This window comes from Telopea speciosissima, chromosome 8, assembly GCF_018873765.1.
Source record: "Telopea speciosissima isolate NSW1024214 ecotype Mountain lineage chromosome 8, Tspe_v1, whole genome shotgun sequence".
Classification (NCBI taxonomy): Eukaryota; Viridiplantae; Streptophyta; class Magnoliopsida; order Proteales; family Proteaceae; genus Telopea; species Telopea speciosissima.
Genome location: NC_057923.1, coordinates 13,470,731 through 13,489,846, shown reverse-complemented (window position 1 = coordinate 13,489,846; position 19,116 = coordinate 13,470,731). Strand labels below are relative to the sequence as shown.

Genomic DNA, 19,116 nt, shown 5'->3' with positions numbered 1-19,116 from the left:
AATGAAGGATGTACCCGAGAAACCCATCCTAGGGTAAGTCAAGGCCCATTTTGGAATTGGGAAAATCTTACTTTTCAAAGTGAATCCGTTCATTTCACATAAATACTAAAACTATATTTGGTTGCAAGAAAAATTAAAGGAAAATAGAATAAATAATTTTCAAAACTAAAAAAAATATTTTTGTAATCATTATCCCATGTGATTATATATATTACTTAAATTTCTTATTATATTTAGTAATGATTCATTTACATGTAAACTTTATGGAAAAAAGGCGGCCACCCTGTCGAGTAATGTGGTGTGTACCTGCAAGATACAGCTGGGTGCGAAATGATCGGCACAACCCTGCATTTCCATGGGGGTGGGCAGTCATTTCACACTTGGCTATGTCTAAAAGGCATAGGTACAAGCCACAGCATGCGACCGGGTGGCAATTAGTGATGCAGTCACATGGTGTAATGACTATAAAAGTTTTTTTTATAAGTTTGAAAATTTTACTTCCCTTCCCTTTTTGCCCCTTGCAATCAAATGAAACCTAAATGAGAAATAGTTTTCTGTCTGGGGGAGTGTGGCCTATGCCAACACTCTCATGTGTCTATTGCCCTCCTCCTCGCAACAAGGGGGCATAGGTGTCTTTTCATATGGGAAGGAGAGAGATAGACTCATGGGAGAGGGTTCCCTACGTTGATTGAGTGCAGTTTTCGACAAATAAAGCAACCCCATTTGGAGTATGACAAAAGGGGCCGAACAATTAATGATATGTGAGGGCTTGTGCAATTTCATTTTTGAACTAGCGTTGTACAAAACCTTTTTCCAAGATAAATATACTTTCCCCCAAATAGAAAACACATCAAAATGTGTAAGTTGGACTCGATGGGAAAGATATCAAGAATAGTCAAATAAAAAATATCTACATTACGAATTAAATCAACAAAAATCATTAATTAACGTTGTTGTGTTTATTATGCATACACGGAATACATTCAAGGTCTAGAACGGACCAGGATCCTCTGCAGTACCGGTAGGGCGTCAGCGCACATCCAACGGCACAGCAAAGGTCAAGTGGCACACATGGCACATATGGCCTTTGCTGTGCCATCGGATATGCGTTGCCGCCCCACCGATACTACAGAGGATTTTCATGCATCTAGAACGCATCAAGAATATAGAGAAGATCACTGGGTTTTGGAGATAACATTGTATATTAAATCAAATTGATTCTTCAAAATTTTTGTTCTCAGTAAAAATCATTAATTCATAATCATATAAAATATTACATCCAACCTTCCAAGTGCAATGACTTGAGCAATGGGGCCAGCTGAAGAATGCTCTCATCAACTTAAAAAACAACAATTTACCAAAAAAAACGAGGAAGGCCTCTTAATAATATAATGAAAATTCTACTTTGCTTTCTTAACCCAACAAAGAAAAAAAATTATGAAAATACTACCTGGGGCATTACTATTTGTTGTGATTCGTTTTAAAGCTCAATGCTTCATGACCTATCATGTGACGTTATTTTGGTGGGTCCATACCCCATAGGGGATCTTGCACCTATCCTCATAAAAATTTCAGCCCATTAATAAATAGACAAATTAGCTCAAATCTTAACCTAATGTTTCAAGACATGTTTGACTCAGTTTCTTGACTCGTTTGAGTCAGACAATTTATCAAACAAGTTGAGTCATGAATGTAGGGATCATCTTTGAGTTTGAAAAAAATCTTCGGAAAATTATCTATTCCATTTCCTCAATTGCCTCTAATAGAGGGGAATGGATAGATCCGAACAGTGTGATCGGATAGCGGTAGAATAGTCACTTCTACCCCTTATTTGAGAAACTTAAAGAAATGAGGCTGAACCCATAAGGAAGTGGCCATGAACGATGATGTTGGGGATGACGAAAATGAGAAGTTCTTATTTTGGGAAATTTTGAATGAATGAAGACTCTTCAACGAGAGAGAGAGACAGAGAAAAAAACAAAATAGAGATAAAGGAGGATGCTAATTTTACGGGCCTTCTCAAATCATGAGCCCAACTTCCAGTCTCCCCGGCACTGACGATGCACTGTGGGCCTGTTGGCGGATGTGGGTCCTCTGTAGCGCGCGGTGTGTTGGGCTGCGTGTCCGCCCACTGCAAGCCATCAAATAGTGTATTATACACCATGTTGCAGTACAGAGAACCCAACGCGCCTGTTGGCCTTCTGGAAGTTGATGTAATGTAAGAGTTAAAAGACGGAAGGACACTGCCATGGAGCACAGAGGCTACAGCGTACGAGCAATGCGCCCATCCTCGTAGCTAGAAAAGTAGCCAGCCACACATTGGCAAATGGCATGGGGGGTTGGGTCGAGCCATGCGCCCATACTCGTAGTTGGGTCGAGACCGTCGGTCATCCTCCCCTCTCCACCTCTTCGTTCTCTATATGGACTCTCAAGGACAGTAAGTACTCTGTCACAATCCGACGACGACGACGACGACGACAAAAGAGGCTGACCGAGTGATTGTGTAGGCCACGGCATCATTGGCACGTGACCAATACCGTGTTACATCATCATCTCCATCATTCATCCATAGCCCAAATTCGTAAAAAGGAGATCGATTGGAGAGAAAACACACTCGTTCGTGATGCAACAACTACTCTCCCTCAGGTTTATTGCATTCTTCAATATTGATGAACGTCAATACTTCAAATCACACACGTCTCTCTCTCATACTGACACGACCGCCAGCCACTTAGATTGTCGAGCACCACCTAACTTTCGCAGGTGTTGAGGATGAGTCGGAAAGTGTGGGAAACGGAACATGGGCTGGTAGTTAGAAGAGATATTGAATCAACAACAATCACAAGCAATACTTAGTTCCTTTCACCAAGCATTTCCTCATCAACACAATAACTGGTACCTAGTTCTCTTCTAATTAAACTCCCACCCTCTACCACAACAATCATTTGGCGTCTATCTAATTTTTCTGAGTAGTCACAATGCAAGGCTTATTTATTTATTTATGCCACACGACAAATAGATTTACTTTATCAAATGGGCACAACGACTGAAATTATTGTAATGTAGTGATTTTTTATGAATAATCTTGTACACATCTGCTGCCACTTTCCTTAAGATTGTAGACGTCTCCTATAGTGCAATCTAAGTAATGTAATAGCCAGTTAAAAGATCATATGTTAAAATAAACCTCGAACCTCACCCAGACAATTTAGCATAGTGGGTCTTCCTTTCAACAACATTTTTCAAAGCCAGCCCGCTTGATGAGGTTTTTAAGCAATACACTTGTTTTTACCACATGGAGACATGAAGCCACAACTCTTAACCTTTGTTGGGTGGTCTACGATCAGTAGCAATCAAACTAATGCGTGTGTTAAAGCATCACGCTAGCAACAATCAAACTACTGCGTGTGCTAAAATTTCCATCATTAATTATCAATGGAGTAATTTGGAAATGTCATGTGTTAATTTTTATATTCAAATTCAATCAATACAACCCCCCAACCTGGCATATGTCCATGCATTGCCATCTTTGTCAACTCCATTTTTTGCCTTGCACCTTCTCCATAATCCTTAATTTTCCAATCCAAAAAATACTTTGTTTTACAACTTGGCCAACTCTGATTGAGATGAAATTAACCTAAAATGTGAGAAGGGACCTTGAGGGTCCACATATTTATAAAATTACGATCGCATCTGGCCTACCACATGATAGAACCAAAGCCCACCTAGAGAGGATCCAGATCTTCTATAGCGCAGGTTGCATGTCCTGCCGTGCTGCGTAGACACAAGGCGACGTGCATTGATCGCCTTACCCCTGCTCGAGCACTTTGCCCGAGCGAAGGTAAGGCGATCATTACGCATGGTCCTATGTCTACGCAGCACAGACAGAACAAGACAGCACACCGTAAAAGATCTGTGTTGACCTAGAGATCCCTATCCAAACTATCTTTTCTAGTACCACTGTTATACATGGAAAAAAAAAATATTAAAATTTACTTGAAAATTAAAACATAAGAAGACTACCATTTCCAAGTTCCGACCACCATAAAACATAAGAGTCCTTAACTACCAGTCGACCTATGTCCTTAGTCACTCTCAAAGAATGGTAGAGTAGATGATTCTAAATCAAGTAGGCCCATTTCAAAATTTTCAATTCCCGCAGTCTCTTTCATTTGGTGGTCTCCATTAACCCAATAAAACAATAGTATGAGAGCAACACAATAATGTGCTATCATTACCTTCTGACAACCTCTTTATAAACTTAAAACCATTTCTCCTTCTTACAATGTCTTCAAAAGTACGACCAACTATGGTTAATTGAGAGATAACATTGAAAATAATTGCATATATAGACAACTAAGAGAGTAGATTTTTACTAAAATGTGGATTGCTAAAGTTATATATAAAGGTATATCTACCACCTAAAAGCCAATCTTCCTTAGAATTTCTGATTCAGATAACTTTTTTTTTTTTTTTAATACCTCTTTGATATAAGTACTCATCAAGAACAAAGTGGGCTCTTCTCTGTGCTACTTGTTTCATATTGTATTGAATGGGAAATTATTAAAAATTCAAACCAAAATAAAACTACATCAATTGTTTAACCTTATCCTAAAGAGAAACACTAATTAAAGAGACTTGGTATTACTATTTGTTTGCCTAAGGCACCAAGAACTTTGGAGATCTTGTGGTCCTCTCCTGATCTCAATTGGATTAAAATCAAAATTTATCGAGCTTTTAAAAGGGAATCATGATTGTAGGCCTTTGTGTTCTTTTTGCAATGTATCATGGAATTGTCTTTAATCATTTAACAGAGATCGGAGGTAATTTTTGTTGCACAATGAATCTTCAGTCTTGATTTCGATAGTAAATATAGAAAACGAAATCTATATCGATAAAGAAAAGAATGAAAATCGCAAATAAACAATCATACAGTGCATACAAGGATTTACATGGTTCAAAAAGATTGTTTACGTCCACTATGAGATAGGATCTGATTCACTATCAATGAAGAATAGGGTTACACCCGCTCGTCCTTACACCTCTCTCAGATTGTATTACAGAAAAAAAACCATTGTTAAAAATGTATAACGAAACCCTATACAAAAATTTTATTGATTAAGGGCCCTTCAGAATTAAACCTATAATGCAAGCAACAGGAATACAAGATATTGTACACCCAACAATAAAGTTATAAAATTTTCCTTGAAAATTTATTTAATTTAGCAGTAGTAAAACCTTAGACTCTATCTTCAATCTTATTCTTGGAAGATTTCCCATTGCTTTCATAAGATCAATGATGTTACAGATTATTTTGCAAATCAAGGCGTTACTTCAGGAGCAAACTTTAAATGGGCATCATCTCCTACGTCATTTGCAACTGAATTAAAATAAAACATTATATACGTCTAGAACTCGAAATAAATTTAATTTTTTATGGCAATGCCAAAGATGATTAATTCTTAATAGTTTTGTTCTTATATATATTTTTTAATCCGAAGTAGACCTTGTCGTCTATCTAAGTACTTTATTTCTCTTAATTTATTTATGATCATCGCTTATCTTGTAATGAAGAATTTAAAAAAAAAAAATCTTACCAGAACGTAATAGTTTGTACCATTTGGTTTATTGATAATCTTGTTTATTGTTAAGGGAACCACCTGCTCGCTAATATTAATTTGTCTCTTAATACACTGGTTAACGTGTTAGGAGAAAACATTACAGTATTACTTGTCTCACTGAGAATGCATTTTAAATTTTGATTCAGAAATAAGAATGTCCTTGAATTGCTTAACAACGATGTCTTTAGCTGTTGTTTCCATTAATTATCTATTTTATCTGTGTACATGAATACAATAATTAAAAAGGCTGAATATTTGTCTGTAGATTAATGACATATAAGAGGCTTCTACGTGTTCCGCCTGCCCGGTACTGCCATGCGCCCCCAGAAACAAGTGCGGTGGAAAGTACCGTCTTACCCCTACTCAGACAGGGGTAAGGTGGTACATTCCACTTTACTTGTATGTGGGATGCACATGGCATTAGAGGCATGTAGAAGTAGATGAGTTGAATTGTTTCATCAAACAAAGAAAAAAACAAAAGAGTTTTAAGAATCTGATTTAAGAAATCACCAAAGATTACACTACAAGATCAAGAATCTAGGCACAACCCAAAGACTGGAAATGGAAAAGTTGATTTGAGAGACCAATTTTGTTTTTTTGGCATTCTCCCTGATGAATAGAAAAGGGAACAGAATCAGTTCCATATATATTCTTTTAATTTATTCCTGTTCAATTTTTGGGGGTTGGAGGACCAGTAAGATACCAATAAAAAGTTTTAAAAAAATATATATTTGTTGACTTGTAGTTGGAAATTTGGATTGTGTCCTCGTCACTGCTTAGAGAATCAATAAGATTAATTATTTTTGTTTGTCCATAAAGTGGTTCTTCCAATTTAAGTAACTGTTATTAACTTATTATCTTATAGGAATAATTAAGTTTTATTTTAAGGGATATGATATGGGTAATTCTCATGTTTGCATAAAGTGGCTATTCAATTTTAAGTAAATTTTAAAATCTTATAGGACTAAGTTTTCTTTTAAGGGATATGGGTACTTCTCATGTTCCCATAAAGTGGTTCTTCAATTTTAATTAGAAAATGTTAATATCTTATAAGATTTAAGTTTTCTTTCACTCATGATGAAGAGGTTTATGATTCGATTGCGTTCATTATTAATTTCTACCACTTGTTGGTTATAATCTGTATTACCCTTCTCCAATTCTATCAAAGGGTTATCGGATGAAAAAAATTCTCTCTTCACCATGGGTGGAGAGAAAGTGGATCCAATCTTATAACAAGAAATATTTTTCTCTAAGGATTACTTGAAGTTGTAAGAGTTTTCTACACGACCCAAATATATACCACGTGACAGTTTAGAACAAAAAAAACAAAAAAAAAGAAGGCCAAATAGAATTGACACTCAAAATTTTGTGCAGGAATAGACCCCTAAGTCCTTGGTCAAATGCCAAATTTTAGGCCAAATAGAATTGACACTATAAGAAATAAAGATTGAAAAATCAAGGATTACCAAGAAGCTGATCTCTAAAGCAAGTATTAAGAAGGACCATAGTAATGTAGGGGGAGGAACAAACAGGAAAAACAATATATATAGTCAGTATTTTTAATAAAATTTTATCTAGAATATGATTGGCAATAAAGTCATAATCATTGTTAAATTAGTATTTTTTTTGTCAAAAATTTATTGAAATCCTTGTCAATGAAAGAAGATGCATATATATAGACAGGACCAGCCTAGGAAGACCACGCGATCATATATATAGGGGTGCAATTTTCTGGGTGGGATGTAGAGGCCACGCCATACACGTCAACCAATGAACGCACACACGATTGCATAAAAGGGAGTAAATTTCCACCATACATTGGGGCATTAAGGTCATTCAGGCCCCTATTGTGCATGGGCCACCCACTTAGAAAACATTCTCCCATATATATATGACGCCCAAAAGCACTTGGACTATTTCTTTTCTTTTTTTGTTGGTAAAAAGCAAATTCATTGAGAAACCGAGTCGATACAAGGAGTGACATCTAAATTACAAAGATTTATCAGCCACTGAGAGGTAACTGACCAAGCAATCGGGGACTCATCCGAAAGGGCCGACCGGGCCAAGGAGTCTGCAACTGAATTAGACGACCTTGGAACTAAACTAAAAAAACAAGCAGCAAAGGAACCTTGAAGCTGAAGGATATCAAATCCCACCCCACTGATCTCCAATTCGAAGCTTTTAGAGGTAATTTGGCTGATCAAATTTGAGCAATCCGACTCCACCACAATGGAAGAGAAAACACACTTCGCCGCTTGAAGAAGCCCAGTTCTAACAGCAACAGCTTCAGCGAAAAGACTTGAGACACCATCAAAACCCGCAGTAAAGGCATGAAGGGGAATCCCAATATGATCCCTGATAATGATTCCTAAACCTCCTCTATTGGTCTTCTTCACCCAGGATGCATCGCAATTTACCTTCACAAAAGGATCAACAGGAGGGGACCAGCTGCAAGGAGGGAGAGGAGAACGAACTGAAACTGCAGCAGGGACTGAATTAGACTTAAAACAAACCTCAGAGAATTCATTGAAAGCCCTTTCAGCCATAGAGATCACTTGCTGAGGAGACCAACAAAGGTTGTTGAAGATCAGTTGGTTTCGAGCCTTCCAAATAAACCAGATCAAGAACGAAGCCATAGAAAACCTCTCTTGCGCCATTTTTTTATCCTTCCCAAATAAATCATCCCAAAAATGGAACCAATCACTCATTTTATCAGAATAAGTAAAGTTGGTTAACATGGATAAGGATGAACCAAACCAAACCGCCCTGGCGAAAGAACAAGTAAGAAGAGTGTGGCCCACGGATTCTTCCCTCTCTCCACATCTATAGCAAGCTGAATTGATGGGGATTCTTCTAACAAGGAAACCTTGACCCACTGCGATTCCATCAGCGCAACTTCTCCACAAAAAAAGCTTAATTTTAGGCAAAGTCTTGGCATTCCAAATTCTTCTCCAATAGATATCTGTCATAGATAAATAATTCTTATGAGAGGTTGAGGAAGAGGATGAACGGTTAGAGCTTTTCAAATCCTTCCTATTTTTGAGCAAATGATACATAGACTTCACTGAAAATTTGCCGGATTTAGCTCCACCCCACACCAAAACGTCTTCATTTGGGAACAAACTAAGGCTGATTTTAAGAATAGCCTTCTTATCAATAGGTAGAAAAAAAGCATCCAACAAATCAATCTTCCACGATCTTGATTGGGCGTCAATCAAGTCCTCCACCTTCTCAATTGGACAATTGTCCGGTTTGAGAGAGTAGATTCTGAAATTCTTAGCCGAAGGAATCCAGTTATCATTCCAAACAGAAATTTTATCTCCCTTCCCCACCAACCATAAAAGACCAATAGATAAGGCTTCCCTACCTTCCAAGATACTACGCCATCCCCACGAAGGCTGATGTCCCAATTTTGTTTTAAGAAAATCACAATTTGAAAAATAAGTATTCTTCATCATTCTTGCCCAAGGAGAATTCGGCTCTGAAAGCAACCGCCAAGCATTTTTAGCCAATAAAGCTTGATTGTGAAGAATTGGATCTCTGAAGCCCAGACCACCTGTTTGTTTTGACTTACACATTCTGTCCCAAGAAACCCAATGAATTTTATGTTTATCAGAATTATCATCCCAAAAAAAATCAGCAGAAGCCTTTTTAATATCCTCAAGAGAAGATTTAGGCAGTTTAAAAGCAGCACCTGCATAGTTGGTCATAGGGAGAGCTGCAGATTTAAGTAAGACCTCTTTGCCCGCTGCTGACAGGAGATTTTTCTTCCACCCTTGAAGTTTTGAAACAGTCCGATCCTTAATGTCTTGAAACAGAAGATTTTTAGAGATACCAAAATCCGTGGGAAGCCCCAAGTATTTAGCCGGACCATCCCCATAAGGGATTTTAAGCATTCTAGAAAACCACCTTCTAAACTTGGAATGAGTATTCTTGCTGAAAGTAATGCAGGATTTTTTTAAGTTTATCTCTTGACCCGAAGCTTGACAGTACAGGTCCAGACACCTCTTCAAAGCAGTAACTTCATTAATATGGGTTCTACCAAACAAGAGGCAGTCATCCGCGAAAAGGAGATGAGAGAAAGCGTTTCCTCTATTTCTGATTTTAATGCCATGAATGTCGTCTTTAGCTGCAGCCGCATTAAGGATAGAAGATAAAGCTTGAGCGCAAATGATGAACAACGCCGGAGAAAGAGGATCTCCCTGCCTAATTCCCCTGGAAGGCAAAATATCACCACTTTCTGATCCATTAATCAAGAGAGTATAAGAAACCGATGGAATGCAGGACATAACAAGCTTGGCAAAAAATCAGAGAAACCCAATTTGCTAAACATCTTGATCATTGCCTTCTTTTGAAGAGTTTTTTATTCCATGAAGTCGAATCCAATATGTGGTGGTGGTTAGGATTACATGGAGTGTGGCAATTTCCAACCTGATTTCCACCTGACAGTCTGACACCAACACAACCCGGAATTATAAGTTTGCATTAAGGAAGATTCGACAAAACACATCCTGACAATAAATAAATGGGTTTTTGTTCGGGATGAGAGTGTGTGACATGTTGTTTGAGGGGGAGGGGGAGGGGGGATTTAACGTGGTGGAAGAACTGGGCCAGAAAAGTGCTGATGTGGCATTTTAAAATCCTACCCTAATTTTGTTTAATTAATTTAGATGGGTGAAGTTACAAAAGTTCGGTGAACAACATTAAATATTTTGTTTGGTGAAGTGACTTGAAAATCCTATGTCTATTTTATCCAAAGTCCTGCCAAATTGGTAGGACTTTGGTTATTGTTCATGGGAAAAGCAAAAATCGGATCTAGTCTTACAACATTTCCATCCCAGACTCCCCGTCAAACAAACAACTCTTAGGCCCCGTTTGTTTGACGAGGACTTAGGTGGAGTGGGAGAATTGGAGTGAAAAAGTGTTGAAGTGGCATTTTAAAATCCCACTCCAACCTTGTTTGTTTAACTTGAGATGGTGAACTTACAAAAATTCAGGGAACAACAGTACATGCTTTGTCTGTTGACATGAAACTTGTAAATCCCAACATTATGTTATCCAACGTCCCACAAAACACAAAGGATTTTGGTTACTTTTCATGGGAAAAATAAAAATCTCACATCTGGTCCCCAACTCACTACATTGTGGGACCCAGTCTCACAACATTCCTACCCCATCCTCCTTGTCAATCAAATTTTGGAGAAAGTTTTCTTTCACTGGGCAGTGAAAATTCACCACACCATTTTATTTACAAACCCAAATAGGGTTTTAATATGTTCCCCAAAATACCCTCTTGATGCCTTCTCGTGCGCATCTAAAACCCCGCGGTGAATGATTCCCATTCACTGTGGCTTAAGGAAAACTCGATCCATAAGTTTTTATTATTGGTAATATAATAGCTCAACATTGATGATATGTATAGCTTAATTGAAATTTTGATTAATGTATTTCCATGCATTAGGCTTGAAATTTAAGTCTTTTTATTATCATTTTCATTTTCTGATTTCTATGATAATATACCTAAAAAAATGTGATACAACATGATATATTGATCTAAAATTACTATGATATTATTATGACATGTTATAATGGATTGAAATAACCAAGTTCGGTTAATCAAAGAGTTGGGCTTTCGTTGAGGCAACTTTGACACATCGAACATGACCCGACTCAACCAAATGCCACCCTATAATATCTCTTATATAATAGATAGGGCCAGCCCACCCTTACGCAGGCCCATTTCATGCTGAAGGTCCAATTCAAAGGATCTTTATTTGATATTTTGATTGTTTTATGGCCATTTATTAGTGAATAATTATTATGGGCAGGGCATGGTCATTGCCTACCTTACCTTATACAGTTGTGACCTTAATATGGAATCAATCAATCAAGAATCAAGACGGGCTTGCAGGTAGGGGTGCAAATTTGGCCCGGAAAGCCCAAGCCCACCAAAGCCCGCCCTAAACCTACTCTAGCCCATCCAACCCCACCTTGAACCTGATAGGTCTTAGTTTGGGCATTTAAGTCTTCAAGCAAGGTTAGGGTTGAGATTTGAAGGCTTGGAGTACAACCGGCCCTGGCCTAACTACCCACACACACATTATAATATCATCCTGAAATGACAAAAATAAAGGATACCAAAGTCAACCTGGGCCAGTCCAGCCCAATCAATGCTGGGTTGGGCTGAGTTGACTTTGATAGGTCTGGGATGTTGAGATATTTCAACCCGACCTCAGGCTAGGCTGGGCCTGGGTTTAGCAAACTGGACCTAGGGTTGGCTGGGTTTTTCGAAAAGCCGACCCAGCCCGGCCCGGTTGCAACCCTACTTGTGGGGATATAGATTCTCCCATTCCACGCCCAATAAGAGCCCATTCATGTCATGTAGTGATTTTTGATGAATAATCTTATACATCTCTACTTCAACAATCAAATTTATAGTTGTCAGAAAAGAATAGTGAGGCTAAGTCATGTCACCAGCTACTCTCCATATGATTGTAGACGTCCCCTATAGTGCAATCTAAGTAATGTCGTGGCAAGAAAAAAGATCGCGTGTTAAAATAAACCTCGAACCCCAAAGACAATTGAGCATAGGGATCTTTCCTTTCATGGAACCCTACCATTTTAGTTCCCATTATAAATATAAGCTTCACTCTACTCTCTTGCTATCCTATCCCATAGCCCATGTTGCCTTGTAGGGGAGCCCCCTCCTGTAACCTATCCCGCAACCGATAAGTCACTAGAAGTGCGACTATGTTGAGTTACATGAGGCGCAACAACGGAAGGAGAGTCTCCAACGATGATGGATTGCGAGTGATGTAGCAGAACAACAATGAACAACTAAGATGTTTCTCACCCCAATCGACAATCATTATTCTACTTACATGAGAATTTTTTCCCAAGCTGACAACAAGAGAATCTTTTCCCAATTAAATTTATGGGGGAGGATCACCAATGAGAGGGGCAGATGATGAATCGTCCAATAGAGTAGGCATTTAATGAGAAGAGAGGGTCTTGGATCAACAGGTGGGATGTGAGAAGGCGTGTGCAAGAATCATCACATTGGAATCGTAGTGATTATTTTCCTATATTTATTCCCAATATTAGTTCAACAACATTTTTCAAAGCCAACCCGCTTGGAGAGGTTTCTAAGCAGTAAACCTGTTTTTACCACATGGAGACATGATCTCGAAATTCCCATTATTAAATATCAAGAGAGTGATTTGGAATGACCATGTGTTAATTTTTAGACTCGAATTCAATCAAATACCCCCTTGTATGTCCATGCATCACTATCTTTGTCAACTCCATTTTTTGGCATGCACCCTCTCCATAATCCTTAATTTTCCAATCAAGAAAATACTTCGTTTTACAACTTGGCCAACTCTGATTGTGATGAAATTAACCTAAGATGTGAGAAGGGGCCTTGAGGGTCCACGTATCTACAAAATTACAGCCGCATCTGGCTTACCATATCCACATGATAGAACCAAAGCCCACCTAGAGATCTGTCTCCAAACTAGCCTTTCTTATAACGTTGCTCCCTATATGAGTCTTACACAAGGAAAAAAAGAATAGGGCAAGAGATCTCTACTTGATAGCATGGTCTCTACACAAGCATCTAGGTCAATGAATGAGCCACTAAGTGCACCTGGATATCTACCCAGGGGGCGGAGGTATCATCTCACGGTGCCCTTTAAGAGGGTGTAGGACACACCACCAAATAGAGATCTTTTTCCAAATGAATATTAAAGTTGTATTGAAAATTATAACATCAGAAGAGTACCATCTCCAAGGTCTGAGTTGTGAACTCTGAGTTCCAACCAGTCAACCTATTTACTTATTAGTCCACTCTCAAAGAATGGCAGCTAGAGTGACGTAGCCTTAGTCACTCTCAAAGAATGGTAGAGCGGATGATTCTTAAATCAAGTAGGCCCATATCTAATTTTTCAATTGGTGTAGTCTCTTTCATTTGCTGGCCTCCCGGTACAATAATGTGTCACCCCGATATTGTGCTTTTATTATCTTCCGACAATTTCGTTATAAGTTATAAAACCATTTGTAACCTTTTGGGATTGGTATGTGTTTTGTGATTCATCAAAAAACAAAAAAAAAAGGACGACCACCCTTGAAGTGCTGCCGATTATCAATGATGTGTTTGATCTCGTACCATATTTTGAAGAATGTTCTTTCATGTACACTCCGAGAGAAAGCAATGTCATTGTGGATGCTCTGGCGCGGAGGGCCTTATCCTTTATGTTTAAGATGGTGGATTAGCCCAACTCCACTCCTTAGATTCAGTCTTCTTGTAATGTGCTTTACACATATTAATGAATAGTTTTTGTCTTTTTTTGATAAGTACATATTAATGAATAGTTGCTTTTTTTCCATTAAAAAAAACAAAAAAAAGGATGACCACCATCATCTACTTGGAGGTGTTTCCTACACGGACCTTTATCCCCTCAAGTATGTCTAATTGACAACTTTTTTTCAATCTATCCGATCAACTTGGTCAGGATTCTGATTCACAAGGTCCACGTTGATACAAGTAGTCATCAAGAACAAAGAGGGTTCTTCTCTGCTAATTGTCTCATATTGTATTGCATTATTGGTCAAAGACCAACAAAACAAAGTGCTCTTCTTCCTTTTCCATATGGGAATATTAGGAATTTATCTAAGTACCCCCAGTATAGATCCCCCCCCCCCCGCACTTGTTACTTTTCAATGTGATCTAATTTGTATTTCATCTAATATGTGAAATTATTAAAAGTTCAAACCAAAATAAACTACATCAATTGTTTAACCTTATCCTAGAGAGAAACACTAATTAAAGAGACTTGGTATTACTGTTTGCTTGCCTAAGGTTTAGAGAACTTTGGAGATTTTGTGGTCCTCTAGAGATTCCAATAGGATTAAAATCAATATTGACATTAGGGGTGTCAAATGGTCGGTTTGGTTCGATTTTGGTCGGGTTGAATCGATTTCGGTCATGGAATGAGTGACACCAAAACTATACCGTTAAAAAACTGCGGTTTTCAGTTCGGTGCGGTTTCGATTTATTTCGGTTTTTCAATATCGGATTAATACTGGTTTAGATCGGTTTGTTTTCGGGTTTGAACTACAATAAAATCTTACATTCATAATTTGTAGTGAGGAAAGATTCGATAAAAACACTTTAATTCACCTTCACCAAGTAAACAACCTTGAATAAGATATGAATAAATTGTAAGAGGATGAATGGAAGATAACTAATATTTAAATCAATGGATAAATAGAGTTTGTAACAAAATCAATGTTACAAATCATATAATTATTTATCATTAATTGTAAGGAATAGAACAACAATGAATTCTTTCCCAAGCTGACAGCATGAAAATCTTTTCCCAATTAAATTTATGGGGGAGTATCACCAATGAGAGGGGCAGGTGATTAATCGTTCAATAGAGTAGGCATTTAATGAGAAACGAGGGTCTTGGATCAACAGGTGGGATGTGAGAAGGCGTGTGCAAGAATCATCACATTGGAATCGTAGTGATTATTTTCCTATATTTATTCCCAATATTAGTTCAACAACATTTTTCAAAACCAACCCGCTTGGAGAGGTTTCTAAGCAATAAACCTGTTTTTACAACATGGAGACATGATCTCGAAATTCCCATCATTAAATATCAAGGGAGTGATTTGGAATGACCATGTGTTAATTTTTAGACTCAAATTCAATCAAATACACCCTTATATGTCCATGCATCACTATCTTTGTCAACTCCATTTTTTGGCATGCACCCCTCTTCATAATTCTTAATTTTCCAATCAAGAAAATACTTTGTTTTACAACTTGACCAACTCTGATTGTGATGAAATTAACCTAAGATGTGAGAAGGGGCCTTGAGGGTCAACGTATCCACAAAATTACAGCCGCATTTGGCCTACCATGCCCACATGATAGAACCAAAGCCCACCTAGAGATTCCTCTCCAAACTAGCCTTTCTAGTAATGTTGTTCTCTACATGAATCTTACACATGAAAAAAAAGAAAAGGATTAGGGTAAGAGATCTCTTCTTGGTCACATGGTCTCTACACAAGCGTCTGGGCCAATGGATGAAATAATGAGCACACCTGAATATCTACCTAGGGGACGGAGGCTTCATCTCACAGTGCCCTGTGAGAGGGTGTAGAACACACCACCAAGTAGAGATATTTTTCCAAATGAATATTAAAATTTAATTGAAAATTATAACATAAGAAGACTACCATCTCCAAGTTCTGAGTTGTGTATTCCGAGTTCCAACCAGTCAACCTATTTACTTATTAGTCACTCTCAAAGAATGGTAGAGTGGATGATTCTTAAATCAAGTAGGCCCATTTCTAATTTTTCAATAATTGGTGTAGTCTCTATAATTTGCTGGTCTCCAAGTACAATAATGGGTCCCCAACACATTGTGCTTTTGCTATCGTCCAACAATTTGGTTGTAAGTTATAAAACCATTTGTAACCTGGATTGGTGTGTGGTTTTGACTTTTATGAGAAAATAAAAAAACGACCACGTGCTGCAAGTTATTAATGATGTGTTCCTTCTAGTCCCATATTTTGAACAATGTTTTTTCATCCGCACTCCTAGAGAAAGCAATGTCACTATGGATGCTTTGGCGCGGAGGACCCTATCGTTTATGTGTCGGCTGGATTGGCTCATCTCCACTCCTTAGATTCAATATTCGTGTAACTCTGATTGAGTTCATGTGCTTTACACATATTAATAAATAGTTGCTTTCTTTTCCAAAAAAAAAAGGATGACCACCGTTATCTACTTGATGATGTTTCATACGTTCTTTCACAGGGTACCAAGAAATAACGCCTCTACCCCTTGGTAGGTATTAGATTAGATGTGCAAAAGCCCCTCTTCCTTAGAATGGTCATTGTTTCTCAGTACCCCTAACAAGGGGGGCGCAATGATCATTCCACCCCTACCCGAACACTCTATATATGACCACAGCCATGCGATGGAGAGCCCAACACTCTCCCCATCCATTGCTCCTCCTGTGCGTGCTTGCTTTGCCACTACTGCGGCTTCCAGCCACCCTCGATCATCACGATTCACGATGGCCACAATATTGAAATCCAACGCTACAGAAGAACGCAAGGCTATCCATGTAGCCATGTTCCCTTGGCTTCCTTTTGGCCATGTTAATCCCTTCATCCAACTCTCTAATCACTTAGCTTTCCATGATGGCTTCAAAGTTTCCTTCTTGGCCACTCGTGATAACATTCCCAAGATCCAACCCTTGCTCCGGTTTCCCGATCAAATTGGGTTAGTCCCCCTTGATGTACCACCACCGACTCAGATCCCAACCAGTAATGTTGACTCGGAGAATTTGAACCCTGACTCGCCAATCTTCAAGCTGACTCAGCTCCTAATTGCCACCGATTCTTTACAAGCCCAGGTGGAAACAGCTCTGAGTCAACTCAAACCTGACATTATCGTCTACGAGTTCGTCCACTACATCCCTTCCATGGCTCATGCCCTTGGAATAAAAGCTGTTTTCTACTGCGTCACAAGCGCCACCGCCATCGCCTACCATCTTGTCCCCGCATGCTCTACCCACCAAGACCTCACCCGACCACCACCCGGGTTCCCACCCACCGGAGTAACCCTTCGAGCCCACGAAGCCCAACAGCTTCTTTTCGCTTTCGTGGCACCGGAGGAGGGAATACCATCACTCCATCAACGAGTAGTCATGGCCATGAAGGAAGCAGACATGATCGTTCTGAAAACCTGCGGAGAGATGGAGAGCAAATACTGTGATTACATATCAGAACAATACAAGAAGCCAGTAGTGATGGCCGGTCCAAGTTTGAACGAACCACAAACCGACACGTTAGATGAGCGTTGGGTCAAATGGCTCGACCGGTTTCCGGTTGGTTCGGTGTTGTATTGCTCATTTGGCAGCGATGGTATTCTGAGCAAGGAGGAGTTAAGGGAGTTGCTTCTTGGGTTGGAGGATTCAGGGGTGCCGTTCATGGCGGTTCTTAAGTACCCGAAGGGTTTGACGCAAGAGGAAGCTTTGCCGGAGGGGTTGGAAGAGAGGGTAAAAGAGAGAGGGTTGATACATAGCGGATGGGTTCAGCAAGAGTTGATATTGGAGCATAAGGGGGTGGGAGGGTACCTATGCCATGCGGGTTTCGGATCAGTGGTGGAGGCGGTGGCGAACGAGTGTCAGTTGGTGTTGTTGCCACAGAAGGGAGATCAGTTTTTGAATGCGAGGTTGATGAGTAGAGATCTTAAGGTTGGGGTGGAGGTGGAAAGGAGAGAGGAAGACGGTTGGTTCACAAGGGAGAGTGTAAGCAAGGCGGTGAGGTCTGTGATGGTGGATAAAGAAGGGTCAGTTGGGAAAGACGTGAGGGCTAACCATTGCCGGTTGAAGGAGCTTCTCTTGAACAAGGAGATGAAGTCCAGTTACGTGGACCAACTGTTGCAGAAGATGAGGGATTTGGTGGTAATTAATAAGGAAGTTAAGAAGAATTAAAGCAGCATAACATCTAATAGGGGGTGGAAATGATCACCCTACCTTCTGCCCGAGCCCGAGTGGGGTCTACTCCCCATTTTATTAGATGTAATGGAGAAAATAGAGAGACATATAATTGGAGACGATAATTTTCTGTCTTAACTCTATTTCGATCTGTACGTGTCATCTATCTATCTATGTATCAATATCGTTTTTGTTGGAAATAAATCCAGTTAATCAAATGGATGGATCATAGTCATTGTGCATTTTGTGCTCACTAGCTATAATATAGTAAATGAAGTGAGTTGTTTAACTTCTTTTGTTGATTGCCTAATGGTACTCTAACATTAGAGTTAGAATATTTTGTTCCATCCATTCTTCACTCTTCAAGGAAGAGTATAAAATACAAATATAGATTACAAGAGATCGATGAGATCCATAGAAGTAAAGTGAATAAAGAACTTTGAAGGACTTATATATACAAGGAAAGTGAATAAAGAAGATACATAGAAGTCATATAGATTACAATCGAATTTCCACGTACTCCTTGCCCGTAAGATTTCGTATCACGTGTGGAGTTCTAAAAAGATCCTCAAGCCGATCGAGCTATCATTCTTTGAGGGAATCCATATCGCATGTGGGATTCAAGAGAGAGAGAAAACTTTACCCTCAATACACCTCCTCAATGTGGAGATTCAATTCAGGCACTTGAATCTTCAACTTATCGAGCAAAAAACTGGCTGAAAAACGGACAGTCCCTAGGGCCTTGGTGAAAGTGTCTACTACCTAATTGATCTTTGGTGGAGATAAATTGTACCTATAATTATTGCTTCTTAGCTACACGATCATGAATAAACTGGAAATCAATTTCCACATGCTTGATGTGTGCGTGGGAACAGAGGGTTCACAAAAAGATAAGTTGCTCCAATGTTGTCATACCAAAGTAGGGGTGGGCCGGTCAGAGGGAATCTTAACTCCCGGAACAAGGATTCCAACCA

The 19,116-nt window shown here is 39.0% G+C and overlaps 1 protein-coding gene across 1 annotated transcript; it reads left to right on the top strand.

Annotated features, from left to right (window-relative positions):
* The first annotated feature begins 16,615 nt into the window (after positions 1-16,615).
* On the top strand, positions 16,616-18,139 carry LOC122672043 (cyanidin 3-O-galactoside 2''-O-xylosyltransferase FGGT1-like). Its single transcript, XM_043869551.1, has one exon. The coding sequence runs from the start codon at positions 16,616-16,618 to the stop codon at positions 18,137-18,139; it is 1,524 nt and encodes a 507-aa protein (XP_043725486.1).
* Positions 18,140-19,116: the final 977 nt, after the last annotated feature.

Bases quoted from the DNA above. Each gene is read 5' to 3' on its own strand.
- LOC122672043 (XM_043869551.1), top strand. From the start codon at position 16,616: ATGGAGAGCCCAACACTCTCCCCATCCATTGCTCCTCCTGTGCGTGCT.